Below are 21,207 nucleotides of genomic sequence, written 5' to 3'. Positions count from 1 at the left end.
GGAAACCTCTTGAATGTCTGCATCTGGAGTTCTTTAACATTATTCAGTCCTCTAGAAAAGAGTCCTCCTGCCTCTTAACTTAGGTGGAGTGGGATATATGCCTGGCTGCTGATATTGTGGGAGCAGGGGGACTGTAGGTACCACATTTCAGGATGGAGACTTTCTACTTATTCCCCTTGTGTTTCTTAGGGTTCCTTATTCCAGCCCTTTACTATGCCTGGTGACCAGAGTCTAGAAACTCTGCTTCAGTTCCTCCAGAGAATAAACCTCCAGTCTCCTTCCTGCAGTGGATAAGGATGTACTTTCCTGACACTGTAGGCTGAGAGGAGAGGTCTAGTGTTTCACTCCTTTGTGTGCAGCCTTTGAATCACTGTTCTCATTTTTCAGGTCCTCTGCTTAGCCCCATCCTCTATGGAACCTAGTGGCTGGATACTTAGTCTCAGTTTTGTGGGGCCAGTTACTCTGCTTCTAATCGCTTTCTGTGTAACCTCCTCCATTTTGCTAAGTCAGTTATGTTGTTTTGTTTTCTTTGTCCTTGTAGATTAATACCATTTATAGCATTACTGTGGATAATCTGCCATTTTTAATCAGAACTCTGTCTTTTTTGTTTCCATGTTCTTAGATAATTTTTCATACTTATAATTTTTAGCTTGTACAGTGTTACATCAAGATCATAAGGCATTTAATTAACCATTTCACTACTGTTGAGTAATGAAATGAGTCAGCTTGACTCTAGTTTTTTCTGTCATGTTAACTAAAGTGACGCTAAATAACTATATAAATAGTATTTGAAAATCATTTGCATTATTTTCCTGTGTAGTTTCTTAGAACTGGAAGGTATTGTGCAGCCCATTTAATCCTGCTCCCTCATTTTACAGTCTAGGAATCTGATGTTAAGTAATATCCCTGAGGTCAGACAGCTCCTAAGTGGTATAGCTAGGACTTGGACCCACTCAGTCTGGCACCAGAGTCTGTGCTCTTGACCGCTGCACTCTTCTGCATTTCCATTGAGTTGAGCCTTAATTAGCTAATACTGTCACTTCATAAAGTGTTTTTAAAATTGTAGTGTTTTAATAACTAGCAAGGTTGAGCATTTTTCTCTATGAAAATGTGTTAATTAATGCCTTTTCCCCCTTTAGTTTGTAGTCTTTCATCTGGAAAATTTGGGACATTACTTAGTGGCTCATGGGACACTACTGCTAAAGTCTGGCTGAATGACAAATGCATGATGACCTTACAGGTACAGTAGTTCTATGTGAATATTCGAGAAAATAATTAAAGATGATGATTCTGTGGCAATTTAACTTAATACCCATTTTTCTCACAGGGTCATACAGCTGCAGTATGGGCAGTAAAGATATTACCTGAGCAGGGCTTAATGTTAACTGGATCAGCAGACAAGACTATTAAACTTTGGAAGGCTGGAAGATGTGAGAGGACTTTTTCTGGTAAGATCAGAGTAGACAGCTTTTGTAATCTTTTTGCTTCCTATTTGCACAGGTGATTTTTTTCAAAAATTTAGAAGTTTTAAAGTGGTATTTGAAAAACATCAGTGTATTTGAGCCATTTAACTTGGGTGAATGTAAATTTTCTGACTGTTAATATGTAATATCTTTTTTGTTTTGAATTATTTATTTATTTTTGGCTGTGTTGGGTCTTCGTTGCGGTGCGCAGGCTTCTCATTGAGGTGGCTTCTCTTGTCGCAGAGCACAGGCTCTAGGTGCGCGGGCTTCAGTGGTTGTGGCTCACGGGCTCTAGAGCGCAGGCTCAGTCGTTGTGGCACATGGGCTTAGCTGTTCTGCGGCATGTGGGGGCCTCCCGGACCAGGGCTCGAACCCGTGTCCCCTGCATTGGCAGGCAGATTCTTAACCACTGTGCCACCAGGGAAGCCCGGTAATATCTTTTTAAAATATGTACTGAGACCTCTCATAAAACAACCAGATATGGACTAATAAATAGCTACAATATGGGTATGTGCTTCTTTGTAATTTTATATATGTAATGTTTGGTACTCAGTTATGTTTTGGTTGTCATTTGAACAAGTTCAGCCTGAAACTTCCAAGCATAAGTCTTATTGAGGGTGGGTCAGTAGTGTTATCTTCATATATGAGGAAAACATCAGTTGTGCTTTTATTAATATTGAAGTACATTGTTTAATAATAACAACTTTCAGGCTTTGTTTCTGTTGTGGTTTCAGGTGGGTAGTCTTTTAAAACCTCAGCTATTAAATAACTCCTAAAATGAGGCATCTGCTGTCTAATATTAGAACTGATGATTTATTTTGTGGGGCACTTAACATTTTTGGTATGATTTTGTTTGTTTGTTTGTTTTCCCTTGCTTTTATTTATTCCTTAAAGGTTGATCAGCATTCTGGATAATATTTCAAGAAGTCCCTTTGTGCAGATAAAACTATCTGTAGGTGGAAAGTAGACAATGAGTTGTAACTAAACATCCCTTTGTTTCTGCTTCCATACATACAACATATGTGTTAAGTTTTTATTAATATGTTATAGATAATCTGAATCAGCATAGGAAATACTGAGCATGGGAAAGGTTTTGACTTCTGGTCTCCTTAGATCACAAACTTCTGAGAATGTTTTGTCTTTTAAAAAAAATTGTAATGGCATCTACAATGCCTCAATTAATATTGAAAAAAATGGAATCTTATCAAGTTTTTAAAAACATTTAATATCCTTTGAGGAGAGGAATAAATACACACACACGTATATATATATATATATATATACAATCAACATAACAAGAAGTTTTCATTCCATAAATTCTTGCCCTTTTAAAAAATCAAGTCATTAATTTTTATTTTATCATTTTAATGCCTGCATTTATATAAATTATGAAATATTTCCCTTGGTAAAGCAACAGTGTTTGGCTTTATATTTATGTTTTGGTTGAATTGAAAGAGGCAGGAATAAGAGGCAGGAGACTTGAATTCTTGCTTTAGCTCTGCCACTGATTGTGTGGTTTTAGATAAACTAATCTCTCTCAACCTATTTCACATTTTAATAAAGTTTACTTTTCTATGATAAAGATTTTATTTCAAACTCTTAAATAATTGAAATCTTTTTTGTAATCTTAGTTTTTCTTTTCTTGGTGCTTTATAAAAATCTCAGTGTTATGTGGTGAGAAATTTAGGGGATATTTACTCTTTGTTATATATCTGTTTATATTTTAATATGTATGTTATGAATTACTCTTGTTATTGGGGAAGAAAAGTTGAAATGAATTGTCAAGTAAAAATTGGAGGACTTCGCTGGTGGTCCGGTGGCTAAGACTCCGAGCTTCCACTTCAGGGGGCACGTGTTTGATCCCTGGTCAGGAACTAAGATCCCGCATGCCGTGAAGCCAATCAATCAATCAATAAATAAAGGATTTCCTTTAAAAAAAATTGTGGGGATCAGAAACTTATTTCTGGAGGGGTTTAAGAAATTTTTAAGAAATAATTTAGAGAAGATATGGTAAATATAGAACTTCCCAAGACTGGTGATAAAAAATACTGCCAAGCCTACAGTACAAATTTTGGCTGTCAGGTTTTTCTACTGGAAAAAAAAAAATTATTTCTCTAACTTGAAAATCAGTTTTTAATATTCACTGGTATGTGTTTTATAATGTTAATAAAATACATAGAGCCATCAACCAAATGATCCATTTTTATTGATTTATCTTGTTCTTTTTTTTTTTTAATACAGGGCATGAAGACTGTGTAAGAGGCTTGGCAATTTTGAGTGAAACAGAATTTCTCTCCTGTGCAAATGATGCTAGTATTAGAAGGTGGCAAATCACTGGCGAGTGTCTTGAAGTATTTTATGGTCATACAAATTATATTTATAGCATATCTGTCTTTCCAAATTGTAAAGGTAAGACTGTCTTATACTACATATTTTAAATTTTGTATTGAGCATTGTTCTATTCCATCTTGAGGTGGGGGCGGAGGGCTAATGATTTAAATCAATTTACTAACTGTAACTTAAGTAATTTAGTAACTTTATTTCATAAGTATCTTTTTCCTAAAGGAAGAAACTGTATGATCATCTTTATATTAATTCAGACTTGATGGTGTGTTGTAAAAAGTTCTTGGGCGGGTTCCCTGGTGGCGCAGTGGTTGAGAGTCCGCCTGCCGATGCAGGGGACACGGGTTTGTGCCCTGGTCCGGGAAGATCCTACATGCCACAGAGCGGCTTGGCCCGTGAGCCATGGCCGCTGAGCCTGCACGTCTGGAGCCTGTGCTCCGCAACGGGAGAGGCCACAGCAGTGAGAGGCCCACGTACCGCAAAAAAAAAAAAAAAAAGTTCTTGGGCATCTGAGGAAAGACTTCTTATAATTTATTGGTATAAAGTATAGTGTGTAAGATGTTAAATATATAAAAATGTGATTCTTTGAAGTTGTATATTGTATAAGTGACAAATACATAAAATTTAAAACTATAATTTATCAATACTTTGGGATTTAAAAATCAGTATGCCTATTTAGAAAGGTGGTATGTATAAATGTACTTAATTTTATATATTCAAACTAATTTTTCCTGTATTCATTAATTTTAGATTTTGTGACAACAGCAGAAGACAGATCTCTGAGAATCTGGAAACATGGGGAATGTGCTCAAACAATCCGACTTCCAGCTCAGTCTATATGGTGCTGCTGTGTGCTAGACAATGGTGACATTGTGGTTGGTGCGAGGTACTCATGTTCTAGTCAATCAATCAATAATATGTGTCTAGGCCTTAGGTAGGTGTTAGAGTGCACAGAGATAAGCCATAGGAACTTCAGGTGAATTGGGGAGACCACAGGCACATTTGTGTTACTAAACAAAACTGTAGTAGGTATAACAGCTTTTGCACTAATGATACATGATATATTACAATAGTATTGCACTGTAAGTTGTGCAGTCGAAACATGAAATTAGAGAAGTTAGAGGTTTGGTGTGGGCAAACTTTCTGGAGAAGAAGAAATTTGAATTGGGTTTTGAAAGATAATGAAGGAAAATGGTGGAGGAACAATGCTGGGGAGCAGTGGATGACAGGGGGAGATGGTAGCATGGGGCTTAATTATGGAGAACCTGGAATGCCCAGCATTTGTTAGATTCAGTGCTTGGGGTTAAAGGGTTGTAGCTCTTGAGCAAGAAGTGCTGTGATTAAAGCAGAACTTATGAATTATTAAATATGTAGGTTAGATTTAACTAGTGGTGACAATGGGCAGGAAACCAAGTTGGTAAGCAATTGCAGTAGTAGGTGTAAAGTTATGAAATATTGACCCTGCAGTGCTAATGGATAAAAGACCAGAAAATGGGATAATGCGGAGGGAAGATGATCAGAAGGGGGCGTGTCAGAAAAGGATAGGAGTTTCAAACTTTGGATGATTAGAAGTCCACATTAATAAAAATGGACAAGAGTGAGAATTGGTTTGGTGAAGAAGGTGATAACTTCCTGGGATCCAAGTGGTGATAAGCCACACTCATGCAGATGGGTCATGGGCATTTGGACTGGGTCCTAGTGTAGCAACTGAGACTGAAAATCAAGATTGGCACACAACTTCCAGAGTCAAGCAATAGGGCATCTTTCTCTGAGGGAAGAAACATGGAAGGGGAGGAACAGAACTAAAGACTGAACTTGTGATACACTGTGGGTAGAAAAAGAGAAGCCAGTAGCCTAAACAAAAAGCAATCCAGATGTTGAAATTCAGAGATGGAAAAGAGATTTTGGAGGGAGTTTGTGATCAGTGTCAATAAGTACATGAGGGGTTAAGGAATGGAAAGTTAGGAAAGCTTTTGGATTTGCTTTGTAAGATGTTAGTAGTGACTTTTTTGACATCACATTTTCATAGAAAATGACAGAAAAAGGTAAATGAGAGGAGACAGATAAAGAGTTTTTTGAAGAAATGGATGAGGGAAAGGATTATAGACTACTGTGGCACTGAAGGCAAGAGGAAAAAGGGCGACAGCCATAAGGGATACAGTGTCTATTTTACTCCTTGGCTGGGCCAGAGGTTGATTTGTTGGTTTAGTTATTTTCACCCTAAAGTCATTTAAAGTTGAGGAAAAATAAACAAAGGGGTAACACTGCTGTTAGTAGAAGGTTAAGTAAGAAAGTTTTTCTGCGGAGTTGAGTAGGATTAGTACAGTTGAAAGTGGCTAACTTGCCTCCCCTACCCCAAAATTTCACAAAGGGAAATTATGGAAATGAAGTCATTTTTCTGAGAATAGAGGCTGGGATCGTCATCTGGTCCAGAGGTGAAGCTGTTTTTTTCTTGATTCGGGTTACATTGCTAGTTAATGGCATAGTAAGGACAGGCTCCATGCTTTTCTAATGAACGGATATCGAGCATCTAGTATTTTCTAAGCCCTATCCTGGGTATTTGAGCCCTTTATAAGTTAAACAGTTTACTACCCTTCTTTATACCATAATACCTATGTGTGTAATCTTCACTTTAAAAGTGTATGCTATGTCTGTAGATTTTTATGATGGTAAATATTTACTTTGGAATTGAAAATTGTGTTAAATATGTATTTCTTCGTTCTTTGCCAGTAACTTTTTCCTTAAATAGTCTTTTTCCACCCTTTCCATTGCTTTAGAAAGTAATAGAGGGTAGTGTGCTGAAATCGGCATAGTTCTATACTCAGCAATAAATACATAGTAACATTTCTCGTACTCACAAATACAGATTATTTTTGCTTTGGATCATTGAAGTGTGATAATGTTAACCTACTGTGGCAGTGACTTAAAATCTCTTTCTGTTTCCTTATAGTGATGGTATTATTAGAGTGTTTACAGAATCAGAGGATCGGACAGCAAGTGCTGAAGAAATCAAGGCTTTTGAAAGAGAACTCTCTCAGGCAACCATTGATTCCAAAACTGGTGATTTAGGGGACATTAATGCTGAGCAGCTTCCTGGGAGGGAACATCTGAACGAACCTGGTAAATATTTCAATGTGTCTAGTAATAAAAAATGCTACCATGTTTGCCTTTTGGGATAATGAGTGACAAGGAGAAAAGGTTGTTTTGTTAAGTCATTCAGTATTATTCTCATTGCCAGGTGCTGATCTTTGAGACTTTTTATTATGCATAACCACAGTGAAAAATCATGTTCTTTTTGCCTCTGCCTCACAGTTTTAAAGACTTGGAGCTAAGTTCCCATAAACAGGAATCTTTTTTTCTTTAAATAAATCACCTAATACGTAGTTCATACATAGTAGGTGTTCGGAAGTCACTCATTTAATACCTTTTGGTTGATTGGATTCTCTGAGAGGTTGTACAGACTAAAAATAAAAATGAGTTAAAATAAAGCAATGTCTGCTTAATGCGTTAGGGATCGTTTGATTTTAAAATCAGAGGACAGTAGTTGTCTCAAATGAAATCTTAGGTTGGATATATCCATGATCCCTTGGTCTGTGGACCCCTGGGTATTCTGAGATCCTTTCAGGATATCCATGTGGTCAAAGCTAGTTTTATAATACTAAGATGTTATTTGCCTTTTACATTGTGTTATCATCTACATTTACGGTATAAAAGTGGTGGTGGGTAAAACTGCTGGCTCCTTAGTACATAGATCAAGGCAGTGGCACCAAACTATTCAGGTAGTCATGGTGTTCTTCACTGGTATGCAGTCGTCATTAAAAAAAAAAAAAAATGCCATCTGCCCTTAGGAGTGTCCCTGATGAAGCATTAAAAATTAATTTTGTTACATTTTGGCCCTTTAGTATGTGTCTTTTTTAACATTCTGGATGACAAAATGTAAAGTACACATACAGTTTACCGAAGTACCATGAGCCTCAGGGGTAAGTACTTCTGCAGTCATTTGAGTTGCAGGCTGAACTCTCCCTTTTTTCAGGGAATTCCATTTTTATTTCAAAGAACAACTACGGTTATTCAGGCTTAGGTATTTGGCAGATATTTTTTTGAAAATGAACAAAGCGAGAATGTCACTTTAAGGAAAACAACTGACAGCATTTGTTGCCAAAGATAAAATTCAGACTTCCAAATGAAAATTGAAATTTTGGAAAACTTGTGACATTAGTGGTAATATTAACAAATGCAATTTTTTTATATTGAATAATAAAATGTGTAATCATATGGAAGATCTGCATAGCTCAGTGAATCAGCATTTTCCAAATGACCAGTTCATGGTCTTACAAAATCATACATGGGTAAAAGAACTGTTCAAAGTATAAGATCAATGGATTTTAGTATAATAGAGCATGAAAAATTCATTGATACAGTTTCAGATTCTAAATTTGTTACCTTTAGGAGCTACGACTTGTAGAATATCCACATTTCTCTGAAAGGCTATTAAACTAGTCCTCTGTTTCTCAGCTGTATTATCCGTGTGATGCTGGATTTTCTTTGTGTACATCAACCAAGCAACAGACTGCAACAGGTTAAATGCAGGGGCAGGTATGATAATCCAGCTATCTTCTATTAAGAGAGACAGTAAAGAGATTTACAGAAATGTACAACAATGCCAGACTTCTCACTAAATTTTTAAAACTATACTTATTTTTCATTGAACTATTATTTATTCACTATGTAAAGGATCTATTACTGTTTTCCATGAAGTAAATATATTTTTTGCTCTTCTCATTTTTAATTTCAAATTCAGTAAATCAACTGATATAACCTACATAAAAAAAAGCTGTTTGGGCTTCTGAATAACATTTCTGACTGTAAAGAAATATTGAAACCAAAAGTTTGAACACCACTGTATTATTTCATATTTTTAATATTCTTACAGTTCTTTGCAAAAATGTAATCTTTTTGTCTCTCTATATACACAGTCAATAAATATTTACTAGGTACCCACTGTCTGCCCTGCATTGGTCTAAGCTCTGGGGAATACAGATAACAAAAGGGACAGAAATCTCTGTTCTCACAAATTTATGTTCTACAGGAGGAGACAGATAATTAAAAAGTTAATAAGTAAATAAATACAAGTATGTCAGATAAGTACTATGGGAAAAGTAAAGCAGGCGTTGAGTTTTAATAAAAAATAAAACAGGAGTTTGAAATTCAGTGGTCAGGAAATGTATAATACTTAGGATAGCACTGGTTGCTGTAACAGATAAATCCTAAAATGTCAGTGGCTTAACACAAGAGAAGGTTATTTGTTGCACATTTAAAGTTCAGTTGACAGCAGGGTATGCTGGAACATGTTCGTAGAATAATTTTACTCCTCTAGGTCATTGAGGGACCCATGCTGAAATCACCATCTTCATCATGAGCTTGCAGGGTCCCCCTGAATTATAGATATTCAGCCACCAGACAGCATAAGAGGGGAGGGTAGAAGATGATGAACTAGGCCTAGAACTGGCATTTATCACACCCACCCAGATTCCACTGACCATTACTCAGTGTGTAATCTAGGGACTACAAAATGTAAAGGGGCGGAATAAGGTAGTCTTCGACTAGACAGCTCCAGCTCTACCCATTGGAACAGGAGCATGAATCTCTGGAGGACAGCTAGCAGTTCTGCCACTGAAGACCTTGCTGAGAATGTGGCTTTCAGGTAAAGTCCTTAAGGAGACAAGGGAGCAAATCTTGCTAACATCTGTGGAGAATGTCATAGGCAGAATAAACAGCCAGTGTTATAGACTCTAGGGGGCTCCAGGGCCTATAGTAGGAGGCCATTGAATCAGTGCAACTGAGAAATAATGGTGGCTTGTACCAATGGGTAGCAATGGAGAGGGTGAGAAGAGGTAGTTTTTTAGCTGTATTTTAAAGATAGAGCTGATGGAATTTGCTGAAGGATTAGAATTGAGAGAAAGGAATCACACTCTTCTGTTCTTTTTGGCCTAATCAGCTAGAAGAATGGAGAATCATTTACTGAAATGAAGTATTGTCAGAAGATACTCGTTAATAAAATTTGTTTTATTTTCGATCAGCCAGCTACTTTTTAGTAGAATCACATCTTTTTAACCATCCTTAACTTAATAGAGTTTTTTTAAAAAATAAATTTATTTATTTATTTATTTTTGGCTGCGTTGGGTCTTCATTGCTGCGCACCGGCTTTCTCTAGTTGCAGTGAGAGGGGGCTACTCTTCATTGCGGTGCGTGGGCTTCTCACTTCTCATTGCGGTGGCTTCTCTTGTTGCGGAGCACGGGCTCTAGGCGTGCGGGCTTTAGAGTGCAGGCTCAGTAGTTGTGGCACACGGGCTCAGTTGCTCCGCGGCATGTGGGATCTTCCCGGACCAGGGCTCGAACCCCTGTCCCCTGCTTCGGCAGGCGGGCAGGTTCTTAACCACTGCGCCACCAGGGAAGTCGCAGTAGAGTTTCTTTTAAACCGTTATTTTCTTTTTGGCCAGTTTCCAGTAGAATTACATTTTAAAATATTTTGTTTCATAAAATTTTCTATTAAACCAAAATACATATTTTCTTTTATATATAAACTTTAATGTTAAAACTTTTCTATCTAATGTTTGTAAAATTTACTCTGCCATTCTCTCTTTGATTCTTAAAATTTTTATTTTAAGGTACTAGAGAAGGACAGACTCGCCTAATCAGAGATGGGGAGAAAGTCGAAGCCTATCAGTGGAGTGTTAGTGAAGGGAGGTGGATAAAAATTGGTGATGTTGTTGGCTCATCTGGTGCTAATCAGCAAACATCTGGAAAAGTTTTATATGAAGGGAAAGTATGTCGACTTCTTTCTAATTGCTATTATCTTAAAGCATTAGACAAATTAAAAGTTTTCGTTTCCCTTTCCCCATGCTAATAAAATTTTCTTTGGTGTTTTGACATTTAAAAATAGATTTCAATGGGGAGATTCTCAGTCTTGAAGTAGATTTTTTTTTTTTAATATCTTTGCATGTAGAGAGAGCTGCATTTGTGATGGACCCTGCCATTATTTGCCTTTTGGTAGTTAACATAGATAAGCTGTTCCCAACCATTTTGGATTAGGCGCTTCTGTGTTACCTTTCATCTAATGCTTTGTGCCCAGCTATATTTAACTTGACAGGCCATGAGGGACCCTGCAGGGCTGTGCTTATAATGCCAGCATGTTTTCATGAGTAGGGTGAGGTAACAGCTAATACTTTTGGCCTTGAGATCAACTAATTGGAAACCATCCTTTGGTCTTACAATCAATATGTAATAATAATCCATTCCCCACATCTACCTGCCAGTGAACTACTATTCTTGCACCACATGCATATGGTTGCTATTAAACATTATTTGCCAAGTGGAAGATTTTAAAATTGTGCTTTGGAGAAAGTTTAGCACTATAATTATTAAAATAAATTTGTGTTATGTATGTCATTAATTTATGTGAACAGATAGTAATCACTTATCTCCTTTTTATATTCCTATTAAAGGAGTTTGATTATGTTTTCTCAATTGATGTCAACGAAGGTGGACCATCTTATAAACTGCCATATAACATCACTGATGATCCCTGGTTAACTGCATACAACTTCTTGCAGAAGAATGATTTGAATCCTATGTTTCTGGATCAGGTGGCTAAATTTATTATTGATAACACAAAAGGTCAAATGTTGGGACTTGGGAACCCCAGTTTTTCAGATCCGTTTACAGGTAAGTTAGGGTTTGTATTAAGTCTTATATACTTCCACCAATGTTGATTATTTTTTTCTTTATTTGTTGTGTTTAAACACCTATTATGATTAGCTGTTTAAATAAAAACCAAGATCTACAGCAGATTTTTGCTGCAGATATATATTTTTGAGGCTCAAATTATATAGTAATTTCGTATTTATGGAAACAATTGTAAATCGTTCTCTTTCAAAAATACAGCCACACTGTAAACTAAATAAAATTAAACTGAAACTAATTCAGTCATTTGAAATGAAAAGAAACCTGTAAGTTCCTTCATGTTATTGCTTCTTTTTAAAATATATATTTTGGTGAAATTTAGTAAATAGAAATTCTGTTTACACATGAGGCTAAACTAGTTAGTTATGCATCAAATCTAGAACTGAACTATGGGTAGTTTTAGTTTACATGTTATTTGTATTCCATATGTTCATTTTTTTTTTTTTTTTGCGGTACGCGGGCCTCCAGCTGTTGTGGCCTCTCCCGTTGCGGAGCACAGGCTCCGGACGCGCAGGCTCAGCGGCCATGGCTCACGGGCCCAGCCGCTCCGCGGCATGTGGGATCCTCCCGGACCAGGGCACGAACCTGCGTCCCCTGCATCGGCAGGCGGACTGTCAACCACTGCAACACCAGGGAAGCCCTCCTCATGTTCATTTTAAGTCAGTTGTTTATAACATAGTATACAGTGTCTGAAATGTTGTTAATGGGATTAGGTTCTCATCCCAGTAGTAGTATAATCCCAGTAGTATTAGTCTGAGTCTGGGATCCTTGGAAATGGAGTTTAATTCTAGAAGTATTAGCCTGAGCTCTGGGCCCTGGGAACTGAGGCCATGGTATGGAATAGATATAGAGCTGGCCCTATATCTATCTTTTCTTAGATATAGGGCTAGCTCTAAATAAAAATTTGAAATTGACACTTTATTGTTAATGGGTTCCTATTATTTCTGACTCTATCTTTCATGTGCTAGTGCTCTTCCTCTTATCGCAAGGATCCCATATCCTCTTCTTGTCTCAGGTCTTTTTTTTTTTCTTCTTCCCTCACAGATGCTTCATGCTCCTAAATTATCTCTTCTCCTTCTAGTTCAAAATTCCATTGTTTGTTCACATAATAAAGTTAATCTCACCTGCATGTTGACTTAAACAGACTATCAGACTGATTCACTATGAACTATAAATGATAGGACCCTCCCAGCAGATGCACTTGACAGAACAAGAAAAAAAAATGTTTATTACCTGTATATTTCTGTTGGTTGGAATATCAGTCTACAGTACAAAAGAGTACTGTATTTTATAAGCTATCTTGTGGGATGGAGGACCGATATTAAAGCAGCTGGCTCTGTCTGGAAATCTAACAACGATTTGGCTTTTTTGCTCCTCTGAAACTCCGTCAGCATCCTTAGATATATCTTTTTGTAGACGCCTCTGATTATTTCTTTAGAGATACTAACAAAATGTACTCACACACACCACACATTTGTAATTGTATAAATGGGAAGTCTGTTTCCTTTGAACCACTCATCCCCTTTGTAATTTTCTCCAGTAGGTTGTAAGCTTCAGTGGATACAAGCAAGCTTGTTCCCTGCTGGATCTCAGCACTGAATGCACTGTTTGACACATGAATTAATCAACCCAGGGGTTCTCTAAAAGATTCACATTTGGTGCCTGGGTTTGATAGGCTGGATCTCAGCACTGAATGCACTGTTTGACACATGAATTAATCAACCCAGGGGTTCTCTAAAAGATTCACATTTGGTGCCTGTGGTTTGATAGCAACAACAGCAGCAGGAATTGTAGTGAATTCGTATAGGAACAGGAACTGATTGTGTTTGTATATTATTTACGTCAGAGACCAACTGCAATTTATCTTTTTATATTTGAATTCCTAGTTATTTTAATATTTAAGTGCAGAAGCTAAGATATAATAAAGGATTAAAGTTAACAAAAACAAAACTTGGAGAATCACTGAAATTCTAGTTTCTTACTAACCTTTCCAACTATAAGACTTCTGACTATAACTCCTCTTATTCTGTCATGGGACAGCCTTGCTCTTTTATTTCTCCCCAAATTTAGAGTCTTCTGATGTAAGCAATGTACCATTTATGAAATTCAGGATTCTGGCGTACTTGAGATTTTTCTTTGTTTGCATGCACAGGTGGTGGTCGGTATGTTCCAGGCTCTTCATCAGGATCTTCTAACACACTGCCTGCAGCAGATCCTTTTACAGGTGGGAAGCAGTTTTGATCAATACGTCTTTCTTCACTAAATGTATAACATTTTGTATTATATGGCTTTACATTTTGAAGATATTATCCAATAACTGATAATTTCCTTATTATCTGTGTTTCCAATTTTGATGGATCTCCTTTTCTTTAACTTCTAATTTTTTCTTTTTCCTCGAGTACTTTTATAGCTTTCCTCATGACTTTTAATAACATATTATTAAAATTCATCATTTTCTCCAGTGGTCCTTCCTGAAAGGAGAGCAGAATCATTAAGATCATAGATTTTCGAGTCAGACAGACCTTGGTTCAAAATCTGGCTCTACCACTTACTTGCTATGAGAAGTTGGCAAGTTACTTAACCTGTCTGAGCCTATTTTTTTTATCTGTGAAATTAGATAATAGGGGAATCCACCAACCAAGACACAGCATGAGTGCTATCACTGGCGAGATGCTACTGATCACGAGCAGAGAAGGAGCCATGTGAGTCCCTGAAATTGGATGGAGCAGTGCAGTCAAGAAGTTTGCCCAGGCATAATTTGCCTTTAGCATGGAAGGAGACAGTCCACCCAGCTACCCAGGATTAGTCTTCCTAATCTAAGTTATTAATGGCCTTCATGAAGCCCTGGAAGTGTTGGTGTCTCTTCAAAGTGACTTTATTTACCAAAGGTATGCATGCCTCAGCATCAACACTACTGGAAAAAAATTGGACTTTAATACAACTGAAGAAATCTCTGTTTTCAGAATAGCATTTGATGTATTTTATGATGCTGTTGTTGGATCTTCAGCCAGAGTTCCTGGACAATATACCAAATTTGGGAAGAAATTCTTAGTATTTATGCTATCTATTGGCCTTGCAGGCTTAGTACTGTGAGCTCTAAAAGTGACCGTATAGTCCTTTCTAAACCATAGATGGGACCAACACACAACCTTGGGTCAGTATCATGAAGTTGTGAACTGCCCTCAGTGAGCTTCCCTTCTCCTGAGAATGCATTGGTGGCCCAGATGCAAATAAATAGCTGTACCCTGTGCAGTGTACCAGTGTACTACAGAAACCAACTATCAAGCTAAATGTTGTGATAGCATGATCGCTGTTAAGGAAGTCTTTGGTGACCCTGAGAAGGCAGTAAAGATCTGAACAGTAGATAAGATGATAACTTTCTCTATCAGCATATTCAGGCACAGTGATGCTCTGAAACTTAGAACAACAGAGTTCCTGAATCTCATTAGCAGCTTTTTTTTGGAACAGAAAGAATATACCAAGCTTCAAACAGTACCAACAAAATCAAGAGAACAACTGGGGCCATCGTAACTGGAGCATGTCTCACTGTTGCACAGTGTCAGTAACTCAGAAGATGCACTGATTATGGAGATAGGCAAGATAGCATACTAAAAGTCCAAGAGAATTATGGAATTAATAGGTTAACTGAACCACACTGTTATAAAAGATAGGTAAAAACGTTTGCCGTATTGAGATATTATAAAAATTAAGTGGTATAGTACATATAAAGTGTTTAGCAGAATGCCTGGAATATATTTAAGCCCTCAATATATGTTAGCTATTACTATTGTTGATGTTGTTCCTCCAGTTTTACCAACAGCACTCGGGCCAAAACATTACCCATCTTGCTTCTAACTTAAGGTCAATCTTAATTCTTTTTTCTTTTCCTCATTTGTATGATTCTCAAACATTTAATGTCAGTTAGAATCATATGGGATGCTTGCTTAAGTTAGCTATTGCAAGGTCCCACCCAGAGATTCTGATACACTAGATTAGTGAGGAGGTTAAAAGTACTCAGTCGGATCCCTTCCCCAGGAATTCTGATTATATGGTCTTGGATGTGGTTTGCTGTTTAGGTAGTTTTAAAAGCTCCCTATTGGTTTCTAAAGTGAAGCTAATTTGGAGAACTACTAGGCTATTATGGGCAGGCCCTGGGAGTCTGCATATTGAACCAGTGACTCTCATTCAAGTGGTCAGAGAACCACATTTGGAACAGTGTAGGACTACCTTCTGCATCATAATAATGCCTTGGGCAAATTATTCAGCCTTCCTCTTCTAAAATATTATATAATAATGATCTCTAATTAATATTTAAATGATTCATGCATATAAGATGCTTAGCATGCTAGCCAGCATATGGTAAAAACTGAGCAAATCCGCTTATTCTGTGTTCTTCGTTATTTTAATGAATCCTGTTCACATCTGCAGTTTTGTTTTTTAGTTTTGTTTGCTTTTTCTGTATCTGTTGCACTGGTTATACCAACTCCTGAATATTAAGCTTAGAGGGGCTAGAACAATAGCTCATCTTTCTTCTTCCCACAAAGGCTGATCCAGGACTCCGAACATCTCCAAATCCTGCTGATTCTCTCTCTGCACTTGTTTTTCCTGTTTCTTTCTTTCTTTCCATTTTCAATAAAGCAGCTACAAGTATTCTCAAATTTGAGACTGGGCTATTATCATAGCATCCCTAACTCTTACCTAGTTTCTTTTCTATTTGTCTTATGTGCCAACTAATCCCATCTCTATTTCAATAAAATAAGTGTTCACATTTCATTATGGAAACTTTTGACTTTCTTTCTCTCCAATCTATTAATGCTTTTGTAATTCATTAAACTTCTATAATTATAGTATATAAGGCATGTAATATTTATTTTATAACTTGAGAATTACTTTTCCGGCTAATTTTATTGAGATCTAACTGCATGCCAGATACTGTTCTAAGCATTTTGCTGTATTAAATTTACAGCTGTTTTATTAAGATGTCATTCTGAAGTGTGACTAATAATGAAAATAAGTCTTTCTGTGTAAAGAAGGAGCAGTTTGAACTTTATCATTTGCTGTTACCTATGCTTACTAGAAGTATTATTGCATTTTAGGTGGTGGTCGGTATGTACCAGGGTCTGCAAGTATGGGAACTACCATGGCTGGAGTTGATCCATTTACAGGTACACATTTTTCATTTCCTCTTTTTTTTAAATTCATTAGTACTTTTATGTAATGAAAGGTAAAGAAAATTGGCATCTTCTTCTTGCTGGAAAACTTTTTATACAGTAAATCAAGACCAAACTTTTGACCTGGCTTTTAGAGTGTTCTCAGAATTGTGTCATTACTGCACATTAGAATCATCTGGGGAGCTTAGAAAAACTACTTCAGCCTCATCCCCAGCGATGCTCACTTGATCTAACGTTGCTCTGGGTCGGGGTCTTAGCAAGAGTAGTTTTATAATTTTCTCATGTGCAGCCAGGATTGAAAACTGCTGTTCTACTGTGTTAAGGCTGGTTTCCTCACTATCCTTACAAAATCTGAGTCATTCCCATCTCTTCCGCTTCATTCTTACACACTTAAATGTGTTTAGAATATTATTTACTACATTACACATTGAGAGGACTCAGGAAAGAATTTGCTTTTACGATTTAGGCCTGGAATATTTGGCTTTCCCCTGAGCAACTAACTTTTTTTATTCTTAGTATCCAGCCTAAACCCTGACACATCTTACCTGTTTAGCATTGTGGTATATATGCAGGCATACTTTTTTACTCTGTATAGGCTGTCATAAAACGCAGAACTGAATTTGTGGTTCACCTCTTGTAAGCTTGACAGATCTCTTGGCATATATATTTCCCTATTTATTATTTTATACAAGAGAGTATGTGACATATATGTTATTGAGCATAATAAAATATTCATAAATCCACCATTCTACTTGAGAACTAAGTTGGTATGTTTTTTTTTTTTTTTAAGAAGATGTTGGGGGTAGGAGTTTATTAATTAATTAATTTATTTTTGCTGTGTTGGGTCTTCATTTCTGTGCGAGGGCTTTCTCTAGTTGTGGCAAGCGGGAGCCACTCTTCATCGCGGTGCGCGGGCCTCTCACTGTCGCGGCCTCTCTTGTTGCGGAGCACAGGCTCCAGATGCGCAGGCTCAGTAGCTGTGGCTCACGGGCCTAGCTGCTCCACGGCATGTGGGATCCTTCCAGACCAGGGCTCGAACCCATGTCCCCTGCATTGGCAGGCGGATTCTCAACCACTGCGCCACCAGGGAAGCCCCGGTATATGATTTTTTAAGCTATTTTTTCATTGTGAAAGTAACATTGGTTGGCAGTATTGAAGTTTAATGTAGTAAGTAATTAAGATTAAGGACTCTGGAGTGAGAATGCTTAGACTCAAATCTCAGTTCCACTACTTTTTATGTGTTTTACCTTGAGCACGTCATTCTGTTTCTGTGCCTCTCTTTTTCTCATTTGTAAAGTTGTATCTACTTCCTAGAAATAAGAGTTTAAAATTATGAAATATATGTAAATCATTTTATACGGAATAAATTCTTAGTAATGTTATACCTGTTGTATTACAAAAGAGTCTTAAAGTTAACAGTGCTTCCTCTCATTTTTAAGAAATTAAAGTTTTTAACAGTTTGGTGTATGTAATGGACCTTTGTATACCTTATCTCAGCCACTGTCATCTCTCACCTAGACCAATGAAATAATGGCCTCCAAATTGGTCTCTCAGTCGTCCTCTGTTTATGCCCCTCCCTTGATTAAAACCCTGTAATAGCTTCCCATTGACTATTTTCTCTTGCCTTGCATCACATTCCTCTCTGCCTTTTCTCTTCCATACTGGCCTGCATCAGTGTCTTGAGCATGGCATGCAGTTTTCTACCTCAGGAGTTTGGTACTGCTGTTCTCTTTGGGAGTATTTGTGCCCTCTACTTTGCTATTTTGACCACTAATTATTGTTTGGCTTTTTCCCTCCTTTTTCTTTTTTATTTAATTTTGCAGTATAGTATTTATTAAAATGAATTCAGTGAAACTTCCTGGATATGCACATATACCTCTTGCTAGATCCTCTAGTCTATCATAAGCTCTCAATGCATCCTATACTTTTCCTTCAGAGAACTTTTCATTGTATTTAATTGTTTGGATGTTAACTTGATTTGCAGTCTCCTTACCACAACTAGACTCTAACAACCAGGAGTACAGGTAGTGTCTTTGATCATGTCAATAAATATTTTATGCTTTGTAAGGAATTAGAATTAATTTTATGCACTTACCTCATTCTTCATTTATCTACCTTCCCCCTTTCTGTTCCTAATATACTCAGAAGATTAAAATGTTTTATTTATATTTTTGCAAAATACCTTCATTTTACGTCAGAACAAAAATGTTGTATAAATTAAGATTTGAAATGAATGTAAGACATAAATGAGATTTAAATTATGCTTTAGTTGAAGTAGCTTTATTCACTGAGTATTGTTGAATTTTCATCTTGTGGCAGTTTTTGGTTCATCATCAGATACTGAGTTAGTGTTACTATAATGGGGACTTAAGAAGTAAATACATATGCCCTTCAGGAGCTTACAACTTGGTAGGGATTTATAAAAATGATGTAGAAAATGATTGGAGAAAATGACAATGCCTACTACATGATTTGGAATGAGAAAAGAGAGATTAGTATGCCTGGAGAAGAAGGAAATGGAAAGTTTCAGAATTGTTTTGTGTTCTTTGATCTTTTAAAAACTTTCAATTTAGATTGAATCTTAAAAACATGAGAGAAGTAGAGAATATGAAATGGAAAGGCTTTGTTTTACAAGGAAGCTCCCATTCCAAAAACTAAAATTTATTATATTAACAAATATATACAGTATATAAAATCTTACGGATTTATTTTCTTTTTTTCTGAAGTTGGTTGTTATTTTATTGCATATGCACTGAATAGTTATGCATCTCAGTAACTTTGAAAACAAAAATCAGTTAGAAAAATCTTGCTCTTGACCACTCTGAACGATTTTCACCTTCTTCTATTCTGTAAATAGGGAACAGTGCCTACCAATCAGCTGCATCTAAGACAGTGAATATTTATTTTCCTAAAAAAGAGGCTGTCACTTTTGACCAAGCAAACCCTACACAAATATTAGGTAAGTGTATTTTAATTAAATAGTTTTCTCACATATCCACAGACTCCTTGAGTTGCTCTCAAGGCTGTTTCTGTCCTAAGCATGTGCTGGGAACCAGGTGCTTACATGATAGAGACTTGTATTTTGGTATTACACAACTGAGTCAACTAAAAATACACGATCTGATAATGGACATTAATACTTTATAAGAAACCTTACACAAATATAAGTAAATGCTTTTTGATGACTTTAATGAGAAAAAAAAATTAAAGGGGAAAAATATCAGTCACATTCCCTAAGGTCTTAACTGATTTCAGAAAAAAAATAATGAAAACGAATGAGTAAAGCATTTAAAAACAAAGATCTTGTCTGTAAAAATGAAACTGCTCAGTTGACTTTCATTGCTTTTTCTGTTAATGTTTTCCTCAAAACAAAATGACTAGGTTTTGTTTTGTTTTTTGTTTGTTTATTTTTGACTGAGAGTATTACTAGCTCTGTTTTCCTCAAAGATTATGGTGAGAGTCTATTGAGATAAGATAATATACATACCTGAATATATGAATATATTGTTTTGGGGAGGTTTGTTTTGTTTCTCATCATCCTTTTTATCTTTATAAAAATCATTTATAGGTCTTTTCTTAATTGCTTTATTTTTGAACAATAAAGAAGTGTATACACACTTTTAGACAACTTGACATTTTTAAACTCTTTTACAAATATAAAAGATCTCTTTTTGCATTCCCTTAATAAACTGTTTTAGTATTCTGTTAGTGTTAAGCAATTTTTAATGCCAAAGAATAATGAAATAGATCCAAGTTTCCAGTTATGATAGATAAAAATTTGTAAATTTGGACATTGTATCTTCTTAAACCTTTTGTGATGGAAATTTGGGCTTTTTTATTCTTTGAGATGAAAATTTTTGAGGAAATAGTGTTAGATAGATGACTCAAAGTAATATTAATGATGACAAAGATGCTGATATTGAAGATGCATGTGAAGAGTTTGAAAGAAATAGTTTCATGAAATGTCAATATTATGGGAAGCAAATTAAATGTTTTTTTAAAAATGTGATATCAAATGTACAGATGAAACTAAGTCAATAGATTAAATATAAATACACATTTAGCTTTTTGACTATTTCATTGGCAGTCATAGAAGTTGCCATAAGTTGGCTAAAAGTTGTTATAAATTTTCTCTCTGAGAAAGTAGGGGATTGACTTATATATGACATAATATTACTTTGAAAAGCATTCAAAATGATAACAAATATGGTATACTTAAAAACTTATTCAAAGCAAAAAGCTTTAGAAGATCTTCGAAGACAACAGGTAAAATAAAAATCATCACAGTAATCTTTCTTTTTCTATACTGTACTCAGCTTAAAATTACTCCCAGGCCTTATTCTTGTTTTATGGTCTTTGATAATTGCTGTGAAAAGTCTTACCTCCCCATGGTGTGTGGTAGAGTACTCTTATTGAAAATGTTGGATTTGTGATATATCTGCCTAATTACAGTTAGAGAATATTGAAGGTTTGGATTTGGGTTCTAG

The 21,207-nt window shown here is 36.2% G+C and overlaps 1 protein-coding gene across 1 annotated transcript in view; it reads left to right on the top strand.

The window, feature by feature from the left end:
• Positions 1-21,207, top strand: part of PLAA (phospholipase A2 activating protein) — a 37,498-nt gene that overhangs the window by 14,590 nt on the left and 1,701 nt on the right. The window contains exons 3-13 of the mRNA XM_007455922.1: positions 1,140-1,240; positions 1,328-1,448; positions 3,705-3,872; positions 4,557-4,692; positions 6,757-6,926; positions 10,475-10,632; positions 11,312-11,531; positions 13,702-13,773; positions 16,646-16,714; positions 19,578-19,679; positions 20,808-20,863. Coding sequence (XP_007455984.1) covers positions 1,140-1,240; positions 1,328-1,448; positions 3,705-3,872; positions 4,557-4,692; positions 6,757-6,926; positions 10,475-10,632; positions 11,312-11,531; positions 13,702-13,773; positions 16,646-16,714; positions 19,578-19,679; positions 20,808-20,863 — 1,373 coding nt within the window. The remainder of the gene's footprint in view (positions 1-1,139; positions 1,241-1,327; positions 1,449-3,704; positions 3,873-4,556; positions 4,693-6,756; positions 6,927-10,474; positions 10,633-11,311; positions 11,532-13,701; positions 13,774-16,645; positions 16,715-19,577; positions 19,680-20,807; positions 20,864-21,207) is intronic.

The sequence above is a fragment of the Lipotes vexillifer genome, unplaced genomic scaffold (genome assembly GCF_000442215.2).
Source record: "Lipotes vexillifer unplaced genomic scaffold, Lipotes_vexillifer_v1.1 scaffold644, whole genome shotgun sequence".
Classification (NCBI taxonomy): Eukaryota; Metazoa; Chordata; class Mammalia; order Artiodactyla; family Lipotidae; genus Lipotes; species Lipotes vexillifer.
The sequence above is the reverse complement of the archived record's forward strand: the minus strand, read 5'-3'. Positions and strand labels throughout refer to the sequence as shown.